Source organism: Melanerpes formicivorus, unplaced genomic scaffold (genome assembly GCF_026170545.1).
Source record: "Melanerpes formicivorus ecotype bairdi unplaced genomic scaffold, bMelFor1.0.p_v2 SCAF_89, whole genome shotgun sequence".
Lineage (NCBI taxonomy): Eukaryota > Metazoa > Chordata > Aves > Piciformes > Picidae > Melanerpes > Melanerpes formicivorus.
The window spans coordinates 168,822-188,820 of NW_027142441.1; the positions used below are offsets into that span (position 1 = coordinate 168,822).

Sequence of the window (19,999 nt, forward strand, 5' to 3'; positions counted from 1 at the left end):
TAACCCAGCCTTGGCAGTGGTTAAGCTCTGCCTTCCTCAGGTGTGTGTGTGTTAACACAATACATCAGCCAGGCTTTCCCATCTGGGCCTGCAGGCAGTTGTTGCAGTAGGAGATGAACTTCCCTTGAGTGAAGTTGCTGGCACTGCTCTTTCCCCTTGCTCTGCCACTCCTGCAAAGTGGAGCTGGTGTTGCTGCTCTTCCCCTGACACTCCAGGTTTTGAGAGCTGGAGAGCTTCCCAATCAGCCTGCTCTGTCTCAAAGATCCCTGCAAAATCCTGGCTTCTGAAACAGGGACTCTTATTCATTCTCTTCCCCTCCTCAGCCCACATCCCCTGAAGTTCAGGAGGAAAAAAGCCTAACAAAAACCCCTCATTCTCTCCTAGTCTGCTGTTTGACAGCTGCTCTGGAGCAACTTGTGAATCTGAGGCTTTTTTTTGCTGTGAGGGGGAGTCTGCTCATCTCAATTCAGGAAGGAGTTAGCTGCAAGCACAGAGGGAAAGGCTCTGCTGGAGTTGCCCATTGCTCTGTGCTCATGATGCAGTGCTAGGCTCCTTCCCTCTGACACCTTCAGCCCTCACAGTCTGCTAAGCTCCCTGGGTCAAAGGAGAGCCTTTGGGCTGCAGGTGGAGATCTTGGAAGGCAGGAGCTGCTGTGAACACGTTCTCAGAGCCAGCTCTGGAGAGTGGAAGAGCTGTTTCTAGAGAGCAGTTCCTTAGAGCAGTGTCTGGTTTCATTCTGCTGCTGCTCTTTGCTGGAGAGCATTGCCCAGGCCCCAGAGCAGGCTTTGTGGGCAGTGTCTGCAGCTCTGGAGAGCTCTGCTGAGCTCAGGGCACTTAACTGCTGCTTGGCACTGCAAGGCCAGCCTTAGGGCAACTGCTCCTAGAGGCAGAGACTGCTTTGGGTTGGAATGGACCTTAAAGATGATCTCATTCCAACCCTACTGCCGTAGGCAGGGACAGCTCCCACCAGCCCAGCTTGCTCAAGGCCTCATCCAACCTGGCTTTCAACACTTCCAGGCTTAGAGACCCCACAGCTTCTGGGGGCAACCTATTCCAGTGCCTCACCACCCTCATGGGCAAGAATTGCTTTCTAATGGTCAACCTAAATCCAGCTTCTCCTAGCTCAAAGCCATTATCCTTCATCCTGTCACTCCAAACCCTGGTCAAAAATCCCTTCCCAGCTCTCCTGGAGCCCTTTCAGGTACTGGAAGGCTGCTCAGAGGTCTCCCTGCAGCCTTCTCTTCTCCAGGCTGAACAGCCCCAACTCGCTCAGCTTGCCCCAGGGGGGAGGTTTTCCAGCCCTCTGATTGTTTTTGTGGCCTCTGGACCAGCTCCAACAGTTCCATGTACTCCTTGTTTTGGGATCTCCATAGCTGGACCCAGCACTGCAGGTAGAGCAGAGGGGCAGAGTCACCTCAGATGTTTACCACTCCTTGTCACCCAGAGGAGCCTGTCAGAGAGTGGTTGGTGGTTCTGATGAAGCTTACCTGTTCTTCCCTCTCCATTCTTGGAGGTCTGCTGCAGAAACTCAGCTTGAGGGAACTTCCAGTCCCAGGTGGTATGGGAGAGGCTGGGAGCCTTGCAGGAGGCAGACTCTTTGCTCCATGTTTACTTCATGCTCTTCTTGTCATGGTTAACTGCTGACACAGCTGAGCAGCTCCTCAGAAGAGAGGTGCAAGTTTAGCATGGAGAGAATCATCTCCCAAGGGCAGCAGGGGAGTCCCCTCCATGGGGCAGTTGGAAGGCTCAGCTTGGCAGGGTGCTGGGCCAGCTCCTTTCAGCTCTGCTGTCAGCTGCAGAGGTTGGAGCAGGTGCTCCCTGGGGTCCCTTCCAACCTGTGCTTCTGTGAAGGGATTTACAGCTTCTTGTGTGGTCAAGGGGCTGAAACCCAAGTTGTGTGTCTTCCCCTGGGGGATTTGGAGCCACAGCAGTGTCCTCCCTGGAGAAGTCTGTGTTTTATGTAACACACCTGTCCACAAGTGAAAATGCTTCTCCTTAGCCTCCTTGGTATAAATAGTCCCCACCAAAGTAATTCTTTGCTTTGTTACATCATCCTTTGGCACAGAGCTAGACTGACAAATTTGGGGGAACTTGTGAGAAGGTTCTCTGGAGTGCCAGTCCACTGCTTTCACATATCCTCAGCACCAGCTGCCAGTTCTCTTCATTCCCTAGCAACTGGCTTCAGTTCAGTGCTGCCTTCCTCAGGATAGGGGTGGATGGTTGTAATGAAAGAAGAGATCTCCTTTGTGCTCCTAGATCTTAGTCTCCCTAGAGAGGCTGGAGGCATTGTGGCACAGCCCATCCATTCATCAGGCTTTTGTGCTTGCTCTTAACCCTTCTGTCAGCTGGATCATAGAATCATAGACTGGTTTGGGTTGGAAGGTGAAGGTGTCCAGAGAAGGGCAACAAAGCTGGGGAGAGGCCTTGAGCACAGCCCTGTGAGGAGAGGCTGAGGGAGCTGGGATTGCTTAGCCTAGAGAAGAGGAGGCTCAGGGGAGACCTCATTGCCCTCCACAACTCCCTGAAGGGAGGTTGTAGCCAGGTGGGGGTTGGTCTCTTCTCCCAGGTACCCAGCACCAGAACAAGAGGACACAGTGTCAAGCTGTGCCAGGGGAAGTTTAGGCTGGAGGTGAGGAGAAAGTTCTTCACCGAGCAAGTCGTTCGTCATTGGGATGTGCTGCCCAGGGAGGTGGTGGAGTCCCCATCCCTGGAGGTGTTCCAGAGGGGATTGGATGTGGCACTTGGTGCCATGGTTTAGTCATGAGATCTGTGGTGCCAGGTTGGACTTGATGATCCTCGAGGTCTCTTCCAACCTTAGTGATACTGTGAGACTGTGAAGGGACCTCCAAAGCTCATCCAGTCCAACCCCCCTGCAGTCACCAGGGACATCCCCCACTGGATCAGGTTGCCCAGAGCTCTGTCCAGCATCACCTTGAATATCTCCAGGGATGAGGCCTCAACCACCTCCCTGGGCAACCTGTTGCAGTGTTCCACCACCCTCATGGTGCAGAACTTTCCTCACATCCAATCCAAGTCTCCTCTCATTTCAAACCATTGCCCCTTGTCCTATCACTGCAGGCCTTTGCAGGAAGAAATCCTCTTGTCCCCTTGCTCCCTTTACCACAGCAACATGGACTTGATGTGTTTTGAAGAGGCTCCTGGTGTAGTTCAAGAGAGAACAAGGCAGCCCCAGGCCATGAGCAGCTGTGACTGGGACACTGTTTTGGCTGAGCTGCTACTTTGCAGTCAGATTCATAGAATGGTTTGGGTTGGAATAGAGCTTAAAGATCATCTAGTTCCGAACCCTTGCCATGGGCAGGGACAGCTCCTACCAGCCCAGCTTGCTCAAGGCCTCAGCCAGCCTGGCTTTCAGCACTTCCAGGCTGGGAGCCTCCACAGCTTCTCTGGGCAACCTGTTCAGTGCCTCACCACCCTCATGGGGAAGAATTGTTTCCTAATGGCCAAGCTCAATCCAGCTTCTTCCAGTCTGAAGCCATCACCTCTTGTCCTGTCACTCCATGCCTTTGTCAAAAGTCTCTCTCCAGCTTTCCTGTAGCCCTCTTCAAATACTGGGAGGCTGCTCTAAGGTCTCCCCAGAGAGAGTTAGAATGAGGGTGTGGGAGCATGACTGACATTGCCATTCTCTGGGCATTTGCAGCCAAGAAGAGTTCATGTGCTGCAAGAAGCACATGGCAGCAGTGCTGCCCTTTGGCTTGGGTTCTTTTCAGCAGCAGAGGGCCTTGCATTAAGCTCTTCACCATTCAGTGTTGTACCTGGTTGCTGCTAAAGGATTTCCCACATGGAATAGAGATTGGTGCATCTTTACTTGTCTCAAGCTGGTTGTTCCCTTACTTCCTGGACTTTGTAACTGGATAATCCTTAGGCAGTCTTGTGAGGTTTGGAAGAGGAGCAGGAAGCTTGAAGTGCTACCTCTTGCCAGAATAACACTGCCTGGTTTGGGGCAGGGCTGTGCCCTTGGTTTTCATTGAGTCATAGAATGACTCAGGTTGGAAGGGACCTCAGGTACCAGCTGCTCCAACCCCCCTGCCATGGGCAGGGATGACTCTCACCTGGACTTAGTTGCTCAAAGCCTCATCCAGCCTGGCTTTTGAACACCCCACAACAGCTTTGGGCAACCTATTCCAGAGTCTCACTACCCTCATACTGAAGAGCTCCTTCTTCAGCTCCAGTCTAACCATGCTCTGCCTCAGCTTCAAACCATTCCCCTTTGTCCTGTCTCCTGACATCCTCAGGAAGAGTCTCTGCATCCTTCCTGTAGGATCCCTTCAGGTACTGGAAGACAGCTTTAAGGTATCATAGTATCATACTATGTGAGGGTTGGAAGGGACCACAAGGATCATCCAGTTCCACCCCCCCTGCCATGGGCAGGGACACCCCACACTAGATCAGGCTGACCAGAGCCTCATCCAGGCTTAAACACCTCCAGGGACAGGGCCCCAACCACCTCCCTGGACAACCCATTCCAGGGCTTCACCACTCTCCTGGGGAAGAACTTCCTCCTCCCCTCCAGCCTCAATCTCCCCACCTCCAGCTTCATTCCATTCCCCCTAGTCCTATCACTGCCTGACATCCTGAGCAGTCCCTCCCCAGCCTTCTTGGAGCCCCCTTCAGATCCTGGAAGGCCACAATGAGGTTCTCCTGGAGTCTTCTCCTCTCCAGGCTGAACAGCCCCAGCTCCCTCAGCCTGTGCTCACAGCAGAGCTGCTCCAGCCCTTGGATCACCCTCGTGGCCCTGCTCTGGCCTGGCTCCAACAGCTCTGTGTCCTTCTTAGGATGTTTGGTTGTTTGTTTATTTAATTAGTCTGTTCTCCAGAGTTGGCCAAGCACAACAGGGGCTGGGAAGAAGGTGTGGTTGGTGATGGTTGGTTGGTTCTCCAGGTTTGAGATGTGATGTGGATTGTCCTGTGAACCTGCCTTCCAGAGTACAAAGTTTATCTCCCTGATTGGGGAGCTTATCACTTAGATTTTGCTGGGAGGTGCATGGCTTAACCCACTCCACTGCCTGCAGCGGGTCTTCTGCTCTGTGGGGCTTGCTCAGGGAGCTGGGGGCTGCTGAAGAGCTGGGACAAGCCTGAAGTCCTCTCTAGGAGGAGTCAGTCCATGAGGGCTGAGGTAAGCGCTGCTCAGTTCGGTGCGCTGGCAGCTCGCTGGCACTTGGCCTGAGCAGGGTGCAGTGGCTTCAGTGTCACAAAAATGCCAGCTTTGGGCTCTCTGTGGTGGAAGGCTTTGGCTGTGCTGCCTTCCTGCCGCTCATGCCATCTCTTGGTAGCTAGCTGGGGAGCTGCAGCAGGCTGTGGCAGCGCTGCCCAAGGGGATGCTGTCGTCAGGACACGGCAGCCCTACTTAGGTTTCAGTTTTGTAGCAAGAGGGAAGCTCTGCCAGCGAGCGAAGCCTGGCCCGGGCAGGGGCTTCATTAACATGCACCTGCTCTCTTGCAGATTCAGAGTCTGAAAAATCATTAGGTGGCTTTGAAACAGCAGCAGCCTACTCCTTAGAGGACAGCATGGACTCCAAAGAGACCATAACTTCCAGCGTGTCCGAGGAAAAGGTCTGCGGCAGCGGGGAGTCGCTGTCCAACGGCATCAAAAAGCACAGGTAGGACCTGCTCTCTTCTTGAGGCTGCCAGGAGCTGCACCAGGGGGCAGGGAGGGAGAGCCCAGGGACCTGAAAAAGCTGTCAGCAGCTTTAAAACTTCTGCTGGGGCTGACTGAGAGGGGAGTTAATTGCACTGTGATTGTGGCCAGAAGAGGTTTTGCAAGGCTCCTTCGCATCCTGGCTCCTGGTGGGGACAAGCTGAAATAAAAACAGTGTGTGCTGTGTGGAAAGAGGAATAATGGCTTTGGATAGACTTTATTGAACTCAAATGTGGATTTTAATGCCTTCATGGATCTTTAATGACCTGTGCCTCCTATTGCCTCTTTCATTTCCAGTCACCTGATCCTTCTTTTGCTATGGGGAGGGGATGAGAAATATTTCTAGCCTGGCATCAGAAAGTCCAATGTGGACAAAGGGAGGCCTGCTCTGCAAGTCTCATCCATGTTTTATGTGCCTCATTTTGTGTTGTCAGATGATCCATTTTGGTTTGTTTCCTTGCTGCTAAAGGAGGACAATAGGTGTGGAGTTAATGAGCTGTAATGGACACCGCTGCTCTCCAGTTGCAGGGCAAGGGCAGCGCAATGCTTCTGCTGCAGAGCCAGCCAGGCTCCTGCAGGGCTCAAGGAGGACCACTCTGGGAGGGCTTTGGTGGAGCAGAATGCTGGTGGGGAGCAGCAGATGACAGGAAATCAGGGTTTAGGTTTAGAGGAGCCAGCACAGGGCATGCTTTAGTTGCTTGGTGTCTTCAGGAGTTCAGATTGCAGTGGCTGGGACATGAGTGGCAGTGTCACAGACCTGCTGTTTCAAGGTTCAACCTCTGCATCTGTGTCCCTCCCATGCTAGGCAAAGAGTAGGGGAAATGAGGGCTTGGGTGGAGTGATGGGGTGCTTTGGGAAGGCAACATAAAGCAGCTGAGTGTGTTGCTCTGCGTTCTTGTGCTGCTAGCAGGGTGGTATTTATAGCCTTGGCTGAGTGCCTTTCCTAATTAGAGCAGGAAGTTCAGGCCTGGGAGGAAGCACTAGGTGAAGGTGGACATCTGAATTGCATTCATTCCCTTGGAAACTGCTGGAGCAGGGCCAGAGGAGGCCACAAAGATGATCCTAGGGCTGGAGCACCTCCCCTGTGGGGACAGGCTGGGAGAGGTGGGGGTGTCGAGCCTGCAGAAGGCTGCAGGGAGACCTTAGAGCAGCCTTCCAGTACCTGAAGGGGGCTACAAGAAAAACAGGCAAGGGCTTGGAGTGATTGGACAAGGGGCATTGGGTTGGAGCTGGAAGAAGAGAGACTGAGACTGGAGATTAGAAAGAAATTCTTTGCAGTGAGGGTGGTGAGACTCTGGCACAGTTTGCCCAGGGAGGCTGTGGCTGCCTCCTCCCTGGAGGTGTTGAAGGCCAGGCTGGATGAGGCCTTGAGCAAGCTGTGCTGGTGGGAGGGGTCCCTGCCCATGGCAGGGGGTTGGATGATCTTTAAGGTCTCTTCCAGCCCAAACCATTCTGTGCATCTATGAAATCAAAACACAAAGATCTGCTCTGCTGACTCCCTTCAGCAAAGAACACACAGGAAACAACACAAGTTGAAGATGAGAGTGAATCCTTGGTGGGCACTGTCCTCTCCTGGGCATTTGTATCACAGCATCCACAGAAGTCTTTTATAGTTATTCTCCAAGATGCTGTGTTTCACTGGAGATATTTATATCCCTGCAAAACCAGTCTGGGAGGAGTAATGTGCTCATGTGGCCAAGGAGGCCAGTGCCATTCTGGGCTGTGGTTAGCAGCTTGAGGTTCTCCTCCCACTCTACTCTGCCCTTCTGAGGCCTAGAGGATGGAAGGTTGACCATAAGCCAGCAACGTGCTCCTGTGGCCAAGAAGGCCAAGGGCATCCTGGGCTGGATTAGAAGGGCTGTGGGCAGTAGGTTGAGAGAGTTTCTCCTCCCTCTCTTCTCTGCCCTTCTGAGTCCACATCTGGAATCTTGTGTCCAGTTCTGGGCCCCTCAGGTCAAGAAGGACCTCAGGGAACTGCTTGAGAGAGTCCAGCACAGAGCCACAAAGATGCTGCAGGCAGTGGAAGATCTTCCTCCTGAGGAGAGCCTGAGGGAGCTGAGGGCTCTGGAGCTTGGAGAGGAGGAGCCTGAGGGTGAGCTCCTTGCTGTTGCTAAAGCTGTGCAGGGTGATGCCCAGAGGCTGGAGCCAGGCTCTGCTGGGGGATGCCCAATGCCAGCACAAGGGGCAGTGGTGGAAGCTGAGGCAGAGGAAGTGCCATGGAAACAGGAGGAAGGATTTTTCCCCTGTGAGGTGCCAGAGCCCTGGAGCAGGCTGCCCAGGGGGGTTGTGGAGTCTCCCTCTCTGGAGATATTCAAGCCCCACCTGGATGTGTTCCTGGGTGATGCTGCTCTGGCAGGAGGTTGGACTGGATGAGCTTTGGAGGTCCCTTCCAGCCCTTCACATTCTGTGACTCTGTGATATGTTGATCAGTTAAAACAAATCCTCCTGCCTACCCCCACTGCATGGAAGCTGAGTGAAGCAAGGCAGTGTTTAGCTAACTCAGCACTCTGGTCCCTGGGGGTAGTTTTGTGGCTGGGTAGGACTGGTTGTATTCTAAGGAGCATTTTGAGGTCCTGTTCTTTCTGAAAACCAGATGACCAACCCTGGTGAAGCTGCTCCAGGGGCAGAGAAGAATATGAGGTAACCCAGCAAGTAAAGCTGCTGGAGCTAGCAACTTTGCCTGAGTGAAGCTGATGTATCTGGTTTGTTAAATCTCTTTTCCCCTTCTCTTGATCAGGCAAGCAGGGTGCAGGAGGCAGCTGCAGCCTGGCCACACACACTGAAAATGTGCTGCTTTAGCTACCCTGGGAGGAGACAAGAACCTCCTGAGCTAGGAGGGCAACACAGTCATTAGCCAAGGGCCACCTGATCCAGGAGGGCAACACAGCCATTAGCCAAGGACCACCTGAGCTAGGAGGGCAACACAAGCATTAGCCAAGGGCCACCTGATCCAGGAGGGCAACACAGCCATTAGCCAAGGACCACCTGAGCTAGGAGGGCAACACAGCCATTAGCCAAGGGCCACCTGAGCTAGGAGGGCAACACAGTCATTAGCCAAGGGCCACCTGAGCTAGGAGGGCAACACAGCCATTAGCCAAGGACCACCTGAGCTAGGAGGGCAACACAAGCATTAGCCAAGGGCCACCTGAGCTAGGAGGGCAACACAACCATTAGCCAAGGGCCACCTGAGCTAGGAGGGCAACACAGCCATTAGCCAAGGGCCACCTGAGCTAGGAGGGCAACACAGCCATTAGCCAAGGACCACCTGAGCTAGGAGGGCAACACAAGCATTAGCCAAGGACCACCTGAGCTAGGAGGGCAACACAAGCATTAGCCAAGTAGTCCTCTGTCCAGGTCTGCAGCCCCCAGCAGAAGCAGCACATGAAACTCTTAGAGCAGCTCCAGAGGAGGCCATGAAGATGAGTAGAGGGCTGGAGAACCTCCCCATGGAGACAGGCTGGGAGAGTTAGGGCTGTTCAGTCTGGAGAAGAGGTTTCAGGGAGACCTTAGAGCAGCCTTCCAGTACCTGGAGGGGGCTACAGGAGAGTTGGGGAGGGACTTTTGACAAAGACTTGTGATGATAGGACAAGGGGCAGTGGCTTGAAGCTGGAAGAGGAGAGATTGAGACTGGAGATGAGGAAGAAATTCTTTGCAGTGAGGGTGGTGAGACTCTGGCACAGGTTGCCCAGGGAGGCTGTGGCTGCCTCCTCCCTGGAGGTGTTGAAGGCCAGGCTGGATGAGGCCTTGAGCAGCCTGTGCTGGTGGGAGGTGTCCCTGCCCATGGCAGGGGGTTGGAGCTGGGTGATCTTTGAGATCTCTTCCAAAGCCAAACCATTCCATGAATCTTTCCAGTGCCACTGTAAAAGCAATCCTCTAATCACTGCTGTGGAAATTCTCTCCCACTGCCCTTGTGCAGAATGAAAGGATTGGTTCCGGCTGTGTCTTTGGGGAAGTCCAGGTTTCTGTGCAGGTGCAAACCAGCTGAGGTGTTTCAGAACAGCTTTGTTGCTCCCTCTGCTGAAATTAGAAGTTGGCAAACAGTTACTTTCAAAACAATAAAGAAGAGAAAGAGTCTTTGGGTTTCTTAGCCCTGGGTTTGTAATGCAAAACTTTCCCTGACTTCTGCTTTCTTCCCTGTCCCTCTCCACAGGACCAGCCTGCCCTCCCCCATGTTCTCCAGAAATGACTTCAGCATCTGGAGCATCTTGAGAAAGTGCATTGGAATGGTGAGTGCTCAGACAGCCTGGGGGAAAGATGTGAAGAGCCTGCTTCCTTTGAGGCCCAGGGGACCCCTCACTGGGCAGAGGGATTGTGGTGGTGCTTTGGTTTGGCTTTAACTAGCTGCTCACACTTCATTTGCTGTCACAGCTTGAGCAGATGTGGCTTGGTCAGAGCAATATTCCTTCAAGGAAAGCTTTCTCCTCTTGATTGTGGCCCTTGAAGTACCTCATGGGAGCAAAAATGTTGTACTTTGTGGGGCAAAACACCCCAACCACTTCAGCTTTGCTCTTCTCCCCTGCCTTAGCATGTCAGCCTTCCCCCCATGGTGGGCAGATGGTGGCCAGATCAGAGCTAACTGCCTACACCTAATCTGCTTCCAGCTAAGGGGGACTTGACAAGAGGTCTTCATTAGATCCTGCAGTAGGCTGAAAGTACTTAGAGCTGCTAAAGCTCCTCACCCTGTGCCAGCAGCCTGCAGAAGGGGCTGTGTGCATGAGGCACTGTTGTGTTCTCCTCCTCCCCTTGCTCTACTTAGAAGCAGCACCAGGCAGGGAGATGTGGAAGTCCTGAGGAAATCCTCTTTCAGCAGCTCCTGAGGTGTTGTGAAGCATCTGAGGCTTCTCACAGCAGCTTCAGCAGGGGAGTTCTAACCTTGCAGTGCACAGAGCAGCCTGAAGCCTGTCCTGCAGAAGGGGTGTGCAGGAAAAAAACAGATCCACAAAGGTCTTGATTGGTAGAGCAGGTGGAGTGGGTTGTGCCAAGGTGTCTGCTAAAGGTGGTGGTGCCAGCTGCTGCTCTTGTGGTGAAGAAAAGAGTGCTCTGCACTGCAGACTCTGCCAGTGGGCACAGAAGCACAGGATGGCAGGGGCTGGAAGGGACCTCTGAAGGTCATTGAGTCCAAGCCCCCTGCCCTGCTCACCCCCACCCCTTCAGATCTTTGTAAGCACAGATCAGATCTCCCTCAGCCTCCTCTCCTCCAGGCTAACCACCCCCAGCTCCCTCAGCCTCTCCTCCCATGAGAGCTGTTCCTGTGCCCTCAGCATCTCAGTGGCCCTGAGCTGGACTCTCTTCTCTGTCCTTATTGATCTGGGGAGCCCAGAACTGGACACAGTACTGCAGGTGAGGCCTCCCCAGGGCACAGCAGAGCGAGAGGAGAACCTCCCTTGACCTGCCAGCCACGCTCTTGGATGCACCCCAGGCTGCCAATGGCCTTCTTGGCCACAAGGGCACATTGCTGGCTCATAGTCAGCCTGTTGTCCTTTTCTCAGGCCTGCTCTCCAGCAGCTCAGCCCCCAGCCTGTACAGGTCGTGTTCTGTGCTTTTCATTTGCTGCAGGCAGCTTAAAACATGGCTGTTGTGCACCCTGAGGGCTGGAATAGAATAGAATAGAATAGAATAGAATAGAATAGAATAGAATAGAATAGAATAGAATAGAATAGAATAGAATAGAATAGACCAGAAGAGACCTTCAAGATCATCGCAGCCAACCTGTCACCCAACACCACCTAATCAACTAACCCATGGCACCAAGCACCCCATCAAGTCTCCTCCTAAACACCTCCAGGGATGGGGACTCCACCACCTCCCTGGGCAGCCCATTCCAATGGGCAATCACTCTCTCTGTGTAGAACTTCTTCCTCACCTCCAGCCTAAACCTCCCCTGGCACAGCTTGAGACTGTGTCCTCTTGTTCTGCTGCTGCTTGCCTGGGAGAAGAAACCAACCCCCACCTGGCTACAACCTCCCTGCAGGGAGTTGCAGAGAGCAAGAAGGTCTCCCCTGAGCCTCCTCTTCTCCAGGCTAAGCAACCCCAGCTCCCTCAGCCTCTCCTCACAGGGCTGTGCTCCAGACCCCTCCCCAGCTTTCTTGCCCTTCTCTGGACACCTTCCAGCAGCTCAACCTCTTTCCTAACCTGAGGAGCCCAGAACTGGACACAGGACTCAAGGGGTGGCCTCAGCAGTGCTGAGCACAGGGCACAAGGACTTCCCTGCTCCTGCTGGCCACACTCTTCCTGATGCAGGCCAGGATGCCCTTACCCTTCTTGGCCCCCTGGGCACACTGCAGGCTCATGTTCAGCTGCTGTCACCCAGCACCCCCAGGTCCCTCTCTGCCTGGCAGCTCTCCAGCCACTCTGACCCCAGCCTGTAGCACTGCCTGGGGTTGCTGTGGCCAATGTGCAGCACCTGGCACTTGGATGTGTTCAATCTCCTGCCCTTGGCCTCTGCCCATCTGCCCAGCCTGTCCAGTGCTTTCCAAGGAGGGAATGAGCAGCATCCCAGCCAGGAGATTGCTTTCACCCTTTCATTTCTCTTCACAAAATTCCCTTCTTTGTAAGCCAGAATCCCTCCTTTACCTCCTGTGCCAGAGGCTTTCCCTGGCCTTCCTCCCCCCACATGCCTCCAAGAGAGATAATATCTTTAAGTAATTAGATGGCCTACATCTATTTTGAGAGTAATAAGTAACTTGGTCTTTAAAAAGGTCCTTCCTACTTCATCCATTGTTTCACCTCAGCTTCATTCACTGTTTCATCTCACCTCATCTCACCCAGGAAGTTAGTTTGATGTTTGGTTTTCCTTTCCTAGAATCCTAGGATGGGTTGGCTTGGAAGGAGCCTTAAAAGTCCTCCAGCTCCAACCCCCTGCCATGGGTGGGGACACCTCCCACCAGCACAGCTTGCTCAAGGCCTCATCCAGCCTGGCCTGGAACACCTCCAGGGAGGGGACAGCCACAGCCTCCCTGGGCAGCCTGTGCCAGAGTCTCACCACCCTCACTGCAAAGAATTTCTTATCATAGTATCACAGTATCATTCAGGGTTGGAAGGGACCACAAGGATCATCCAGTTCCAACCCCCCTGCCATGGGCAGGGACACCCCACACTAGATCAGCCTGCCCAGAGCCTCAGCCAGCCTGGGCTTAAACACCTCCAGGGACAGGGCCCCAACCACCTCCCTGGACAACCCATTCCAGGGCTTCACCACTCTCCTGGGGAAGAACTTCCTCCTCCCCTCCAGCCTCAATCTCCCCACCTCCAGCTTCATTCCATTCCCCCTAGTCCTAGCACTGCCTGAGATCCTGAGCAGTCCCTCCCCAGCCTTCCTGGAGCCCCCTTCAGATCCTGGAAGGCCACAATGAGGTCACCTGGGAGCCTTCTCTTCTCCAGACTGAACAGCCCCAACTCCTTCAGCCTGTCTCCAGTCTCAGGCTCCCCTCTCCCACCTTCAATCCATTCTCCCTCATCCTGTCACCCCCAGCCCATGTCACAAGTCCCTCCCCAGCTCTCCTGGAGCTCCTTCAGGTACTGGAAGGCTGATCTAAGGTCTCTCCAGAGCCTTCTCTTCTCCAGGCTGAACAGCCCCAACTCTCAGCCTGTCCCACAGGAGAGGTTCTCCAATCTCTGATCAGGCTGGGCAGGACTGGCTGCAGGGGCTGGGCTGCAGGGCTGGGCTGCAGGGGCTGGGCTGCAGGGCTGGCTGCAGGGCTGGGCTGCAGGGGCTGGGCTGCAGGGCTGGCTGCAGGGGCTGGGCTGCAGGGGCTGGGCTGCAGGGCTGGGCTGCAGGGGCTGGGCTGCAGGGTCTGGGCTGCAGGGCTGGCTGCAGGACTGGCTGCAGGGGCTGGCTGCAGGGGCTGGGCTGCAGGGCCTGGGCTGCAGGGCTGGCTGCAGGGGCTGGGCTGCAGGGGCTGGGCTGCAGGGCTGGCTGCAGGGGCTGGCTGCAGGGGCTGGGCTGCAGGGGCTGGGCTGCAGGGCTGGCTGCAGGGGCTGGGCTGCAGGGGCTGGGCTGCAGGGCTGGCTGCAGGGGCTGGCTGCAGGGGCTGGGCTGCAGGGGCTGGGCTGCAGGGGCTGGGCTGCAGGGCTGGCTGCAGGGGCTGGCTGCAGGGCTGGGATGCAGGGCTGGGATGCAGGGACTGGCTCCAGGGCTGGGCTGCAGGGCTGGCTGCAGGGGCTGGGCTGCAGGGCTGGGATGCAGGGGCTGGGCTGCAGGGCTGGGCTGCAGGGCTGGCTGCAGGGGCTGGCTGCAGGGGCTGGGCTGCAGGGGCTGGGCTGCAGGGGCTGGGCTGCAGGGGCTGGGCTGCAGGGCTGGCTGCAGGGCTGGGATGCAGGGCTGGGCTGCAGGGGCTGGGCTGCAGGGCTGGCTGCAGGGGCTGGGCTGCAGGGGCTGGGCTGCAGGGCTGGCTGCAGGGGCTGGGCTGCAGGGGCTGGGCTGCAGGGCTGGCTGCAGGGGCTGGGCTGCAGGGGCTGGGCTGCAGGGCTGGCTGCAGGACTGGCTGCAGGGGCTGGCTGCAGGGGCTGGGCTGCAGGGGCTGGGCTGCAGGGCTGGCTGCAGGGGCTGGCTGCAGGGGCTGGGCTGCAGGGGCTGGGCTGCAGGGCTGGCTGCAGGGCTGGGATGCAGGGGCTGGGATGCAGGGCTGGGATGCAGGGGCTGGCTCCAGGGCTGGGCTGCAGGGCTGGCTCCAGGGGCTGGGCTGCAGGGGCTGGGCTGCAGGGCTGGCTGCAGGGGCTGGGCTGCAGGGCTGGGATGCAGGGGCTGGGCTGCAGGGCTGGGCTGCAGGGCTGGCTGCAGGGCTGGCTGCAGGGGCTGGGCTGCAGGGCTGGGCTGCAGGGGCTGGGATGCAGGGCTGGGATGCAGGGGCTGGCTCCAGGGCTGGACTGCAGGGCTGGGCTGCAGGGGCTGGGCTGCAGGGCTGGCTGCAGGGGCTGGGCTGCAGGGGCTGGGCTGCAGGGCTGGCTGCAGGGGCTGCAGGGCTGGCTGCAGGGCTGGCTGCAGGGCTGGGCTGCAGGGGCTGGGCTGGGCAGGGCTGGCTGCAGGGGCTGGGCTGCAGGGGCTGGGCAGGGCTGGCTGCAGGGGCTGGGCTGCAGGGGCTGGGCTGCAGGGCTGGCTGCAGGGGCTGGGCTGCAGGGGCTGGGCTGCAGGGCTGGGCTGCAGGGCTGGGCTGCAGGGGCTGGGCTGCAGGGCTGGCTGCAGGGGCTGGGCTGCAGGGGCTGGGCTGCAGGGCTGGCTGCAGGGCTGGGCTGCAGGGGCTGGGCTGCAGGGCTGGCTGCAGGGGCTGGCTGCAGGGCTGGCTGCAGGGCTGGGCTGCAGGGCTGGCTGCAGGGGCTGGGCTGCAGGGCTGGCTGCAGGGCTGGCTGCAGGGCTGGGCTGCAGGGCTGGCTCCAGGGGCTGGGCTGCAGGGCTGGCTGCAGGGCTGGCTGCAGGGGCTGGGCTGCAGGGCTGGGCTGCAGGGCTGGCTGCAGGGCTGGCTGCAGGGCTGGCTGCAGGGCTGGGCTCCAGGGGCTGGGCTGCAGGGCTGGGCTGCAGGGGCTGGGCTGCAGGGGCTGGGCTGCAGGGCTGGGCTGCAGGGCTGGCTGCAGGGGCTGGGCTGGGCAGGGCTGGGCTGCAGGGCTGGGCTGCAGGGCTGGGCTGCAGGGCTGGCTGCAGGGGCTGGGCTGGGCAGGGCTGGGCTGCAGGGCTGGCTGCAGGGCTGGCTGCAGGGCTGGGCTGGGCAGGGCTGGGCTGCAGGGCTGGCTGCAGGGCTGGCTGCAGGGCTGGCTGCAGGGCTGGGCTGGGCAGGGCTGGGCTGCAGGGGCTGGCTGCAGGGCTGGGCTGCAGGGGCTGGGTTGCAGGGCTGGCTGCAGGGGCTGGGCTGCAGGGCTGGCTGCAGGGGCTGGGTTGCAGGGGCTGGGCTGCAGGGCTGGCTGCAGGGGCTGGGCTGCAGGGCTGGGCTGCAGGGCTGGCTGCAGGGGCTGGGCTGCAGGGCTGGCTGCAGGGGCTGGGTTGCAGGGCTGGCTGCAGGGGCTGGGCTGTAGGGCTGGCTCCAGGGGCTGGGCTGCAGGGCTGGGCTGCAGGGCTGGCTGCAGGGGCTGGGCTGGGCAGGGCTGGGCTGCAGGGCTGGCTGCAGGGCTGGCTGCAGGGGCTGGGCTGCAGGGGCTGGGCTGCAGGGCTGGCTGCAGGGCTGGCTGCAGGGCTGGCTGCAGGGGCTGGGCTGGGCAGGGCTGGGCTGCAGGGCTGGCTGCAGGGCTGGCTGCAGGGCTGGGCTGCAGGGCTGGGCTGCAGGGCTGGGCTGCAGGGCTGGGCTGCAGGGCTGCAGGGGCTGGGCTGCAGGGCTGGCTGCAGGGGCTGGGCTGCAGGGGCTGGGTTGCAGGGCTGGCTGCAGGGGCTGGGCTGCAGGGCTGGCTGCAGGGGCTGGGTTGCAGGGGCTGGGTTGCAGGGCTGGCTGCAGGGGCTGGGCTGCAGGGGCTGGGCTGCAGGGCTGGGCTGCAGGGCTGGGCTGCAGGGGCTGGGCTGCAGGGCTGGGCTGCAGGGCTGGCTGCAGGGCTGGGCTGCAGGGCTGGGCTGCAGGGCTGGCTCCAGGGGCTGGGCTGCAGGGCTGGCTGCAGGGCTGGCTGCAGGGGCTGGGCTGCAGGGGCTGGGCTGCAGGGCTGGCTGCAGGGCTGGCTGCAGGGCTGGGCTACAGGGCTGGCTGCAGGGGCTGGGCTGCAGGGCTGGCTGCAGGGCTGGCTGCAGGGGCTGGGCTGCAGGCGCTGGGCTGCAGGGGCTGGGCTGCAGGGGCTGGGCTGCAGGGCTGGCTGCAGGGCTGGCTGCAGGGCTGGGCTACAGGGCTGGCTGCAGGGGCTGGGCTGCAGGGCTGGCTGCAGGGCTGGCTGCAGGGGCTGGGCTGCAGGCGCTGGGCTGCAGGGGCTGGGCTGCAGGGGTTGGGCTGCAGGGCTGGGCTGCAGGGGCTGGGCTGCAGGGGCTGGGCTGCAGGGCTGGCTGCAGGGGCTGGGCTGCAGGGCTGGCTGCAGGGCTGGGCTGCAGGGGCTGGGCTGCAGGGCTGGCTGCAGGGCTGGGCTGCAGGGCTGGGCTGCAGGGGCTGGGCTGCAGGGCTGGCTGTAGGGCTGGGCTGCAGGGCTGGGCTGCAGGGCTGGCTGCAGGGCTGGGCTCCAGGGGCTGGGCTGCAGGGCTGGGCTGCAGGGCTCGGCTGTTCAGGGCTGGGCTGCAGGGCTGGCTGCAGGGCTGGGCTCCAGGGGCTGGGCTGCAGGGCTGGGCTGCAGGGCTCGGCTGTTCAGGGCTGGCTGCTCCCCTCATTAGCAGGGCCAGGTCAAGCCCGAGGCATTAGCACTAAGAGCATCATTTATTTTCGGCATAAGCCAATTAGAGCGAGGTGAGGGCAGGGCACAGGGGATCTGAGGCTTTGCTTTCCAGCACCCCTTTCATTTGTGCCCCAGGAGCTGTCGAAGATCACCATGCCAGTTATCTTCAACGAGCCGCTGAGCTTCCTGCAGCGCCTGACCGAGTACATGGAGCACACTTACCTCATCCACAAGGCCAGCTCCCTCTCCAGCACCACCGAGCGCATGCAGGTACTCTGCTCTGCTCCTTCCTGCTCGCTCCGGGGGCTTGGGGGCTTTTGTTCCTCACGGATGGGTCATTAGAGGCGGGACAAAGGGGTGGTGGAAGCCTCCTGCCTGGAGGTGTTTGCAGCCAGGCTGGATGTGGCTGTGAGCAACCTGCTGTGGTGTGAGGTGTCCCTGCCCATGGCAGGAGGGTTTGGGGCAGGATGATCCTTGAGGTCCCTTCCAGCCCTGACAGTTCTGTGACTGTAATGTGCTGCATGCTGTGGACAGGGCACTCTGGGCCATGGTTTGATGGCCACAGTGATCTTAGGGTGGCAGTTGGGCTGGGTGATGTTAAAAAGTCTTCTCCAAGCCCAACTGTGCTGTGGTGCTGTGATTCTGTGTTCAGAGATGACACTGGGCTGGAGGGACCCTCAAAGGTCATCTTGTCCAACCCCTCTGCAGTCAGCAGGGACCCCTCCAGGTTAGACCATGCTGCCCAGGGCCATAGCCAGTCTGCATTTCTCTGTGGATCACTCTGTGGTCATTCTTAGCTGATGCAAACGAGTGTTTGAAGACTTCCATCAAGCACTTGAACTGGTCTGAGGGCAGGATGTGGCCTCTCACTTTCCAGCCTCTTTTGCTTACCTAGGGGAATGTTTTGCTTTTCCTAAGGGGTTATTCTTGGGCATTTTGGTGGCCACCATTTCCTCCCCTGCCTTGCAAATAGAGCTTAGCTAAGCTATTTGAGAGGATCACAGAATGGCAGGGGTCAGAAGGGACCTCTGGAGATCATCCAGCCCAACTCCCCTGCTAAAGCAGGGCACCCACAGCAGCTTGCCCAGGATCACAGTGGCCAGGGGGGGTGGGGGAAGGCTCTCCAGAGGAGACTCCACAACCTCTTTGGGCAGCCTGCTCCTGGGCTCTGGCAAAGAATTTTTTCCTTGTGTTTAAGTGAAGCCTCCTGAGTTCCAGTTTGTTCCCATTGCCTCTTGTCCCGTTGCTGGGCACCACTGAAAGGAGTCTGACCCCATCCTCATGCCCCTGCTGAGCATTGATCACATCCCTTCCGGGGCTGCTCCTCTCCAGGCTCTCCAGCCTCAGGGCTCTCAGCCTGTCACAGTATCACAGTATCACTAAGGTTGGAAAGGACCTCAAGGATCATTGAGTCCAACCTATCAACACAGACCCCATGACTAGACCATGGCACCAAGTGCCACATCCAATCCCCTCTTGAACACCTCCAGGGGTGGGGACTCCACCACCTCCCTGGGCAGCACATCCCAATGACGAATGACTCGCTCGGTGAAGAACTTCCTCCTCACCTCGAGTCTAAACCTCCCCTGGCACAGCTTGAGACTGTGTCCTCTTGTTCTGCTGCTGCTTGCCTGGGAGAAGAGACCTTCCTTCCCACAGAGATGCTCCAGGCCCCTCAGCATCTTCAGTACTCTCTCCAGTACTTCCCTGTCTCTACTGAACCGGGGAGCCCACGGCTGGACCCAGTACTCCAGTGGCAGCCTGACTCGTGTGGAGGGAAGGGAGAGGAGACCCTCCCCAGACCTGCTGGCCACACTCCTCTTCATGCACCCCAGGGGAGGTCACTGCCCTTCTTGGCCAGGAGAGCACATTGCTGGCTCGTGCTGAACTTGTCCACTTCAGCAGGCTGGTTCTGTGGTGCCCTTGGGGTCTGCAGGGGGCTAAGTGTCTCTCCCTCCCCGCAGTGCGTTGCTGCCTTCGCCGTGTCTGCCGTGGCCTCGCAGTGGGAGCGCACAGGGAAGCCCTTCAACCCCCTGCTTGGAGAGACCTATGAGCTCATCAGGTAAGGGGCACAGGATGGGGAGTGCTCTTCTGTGGAACTAATGTCTCAGTAGGCTGCTCAGGGCTTGCAAAGTGCTCTTCAGCTTGTAAGATGATGCCCATCCTCCCAGCAGCTGCTGGAGGTGCTTGCAATGCACCTTGGTGTTCAGCAATCAGAGAATTGTCAGGGCTGGAAGGGACCTCAAGGCTCAGCCAGCTCCAACCCCCTGCCATGGCCAGGGACACCTCACACTACAGCAGGTTGCTCACAGCCACATCCAGCCTGGCTGCAAACACCTCCAGGCAGGAGGCTTCCACCACCTCCCTGGGCAACCTGTGCCAGGCTCTCACCACCCTCATGGGCAACAACTTCTTCCTCACATCCAATCTCAATCTCCCCACTTCTAGTTTTGCTCCATCCCCCTCAGTCCTGTCACTCCCTGACACCCTCCAAAGTGCCTCCCCAGCTTTCTTGGAGCCCCCTGCAGATTCTGGAAGGCCACAATAGGGTCTCCTCAGAGCCTTCCTAAGAAGGGGAACTTGCAACTCCTCAGCTCCAAGCCAGCAAACGAAATTGGCCCAGCTTAAAAGCAAGCTGTGTTGACAAAAACTACTTCTTTTTTTTGGTAAAGCAAAAGAAGAAGCTGCTGGGGGCAGGGAGGAGCTGTTAGAGTTCTCATACTCCTGATATGAGTGTGCAGGGTTCAGTGGTTGTCTGCTGGGGTGCAGCTGCACCGGGGCAGGGTTTTCTCTCACAAACTGTGTTTGGGCACAAGTTCAGGAGGTCACTGCCAAAAGAAGAAGATGATGAGGGAGCAGATTTGGTAGCTGATGTTACCTTTTGACATGCTGGCCTGAGCTCTTTAGAAGGATGATCTGGGGGAGCAGATTTGGTAGCTGTTGTTACCTTGATAGTATCATAGTATCAGTCAGGGTTGGAAGGGACCACAAGGATCAGCCAGTTCCAACCCCCCTGCCATGGGCAGGGACACCCCACACTAGATCAGCCTGCCCAGAGCCTCATCCAGCCTGGGCTTAAA

The 19,999-nt window shown here is 58.2% G+C and overlaps 1 protein-coding gene across 5 annotated transcripts in view; it reads left to right on the forward strand.

Moving 5' to 3' along the window:
- Window positions 1-19,999, forward strand: part of OSBPL1A (oxysterol binding protein like 1A) — a 138,097-nt gene that overhangs the window by 97,560 nt on the left and 20,538 nt on the right. For all 5 annotated transcript variants that reach the window (XM_068165472.1, XM_068165477.1, XM_068165473.1 and 2 more), the window contains 4 exons: window positions 5,460-5,616; window positions 9,805-9,880; window positions 17,055-17,189; window positions 18,884-18,981. In XM_068165472.1, coding sequence (XP_068021573.1) covers window positions 5,460-5,616; window positions 9,805-9,880; window positions 17,055-17,189; window positions 18,884-18,981 — 466 coding nt within the window. The remainder of the gene's footprint in view (window positions 1-5,459; window positions 5,617-9,804; window positions 9,881-17,054; window positions 17,190-18,883; window positions 18,982-19,999) is intronic.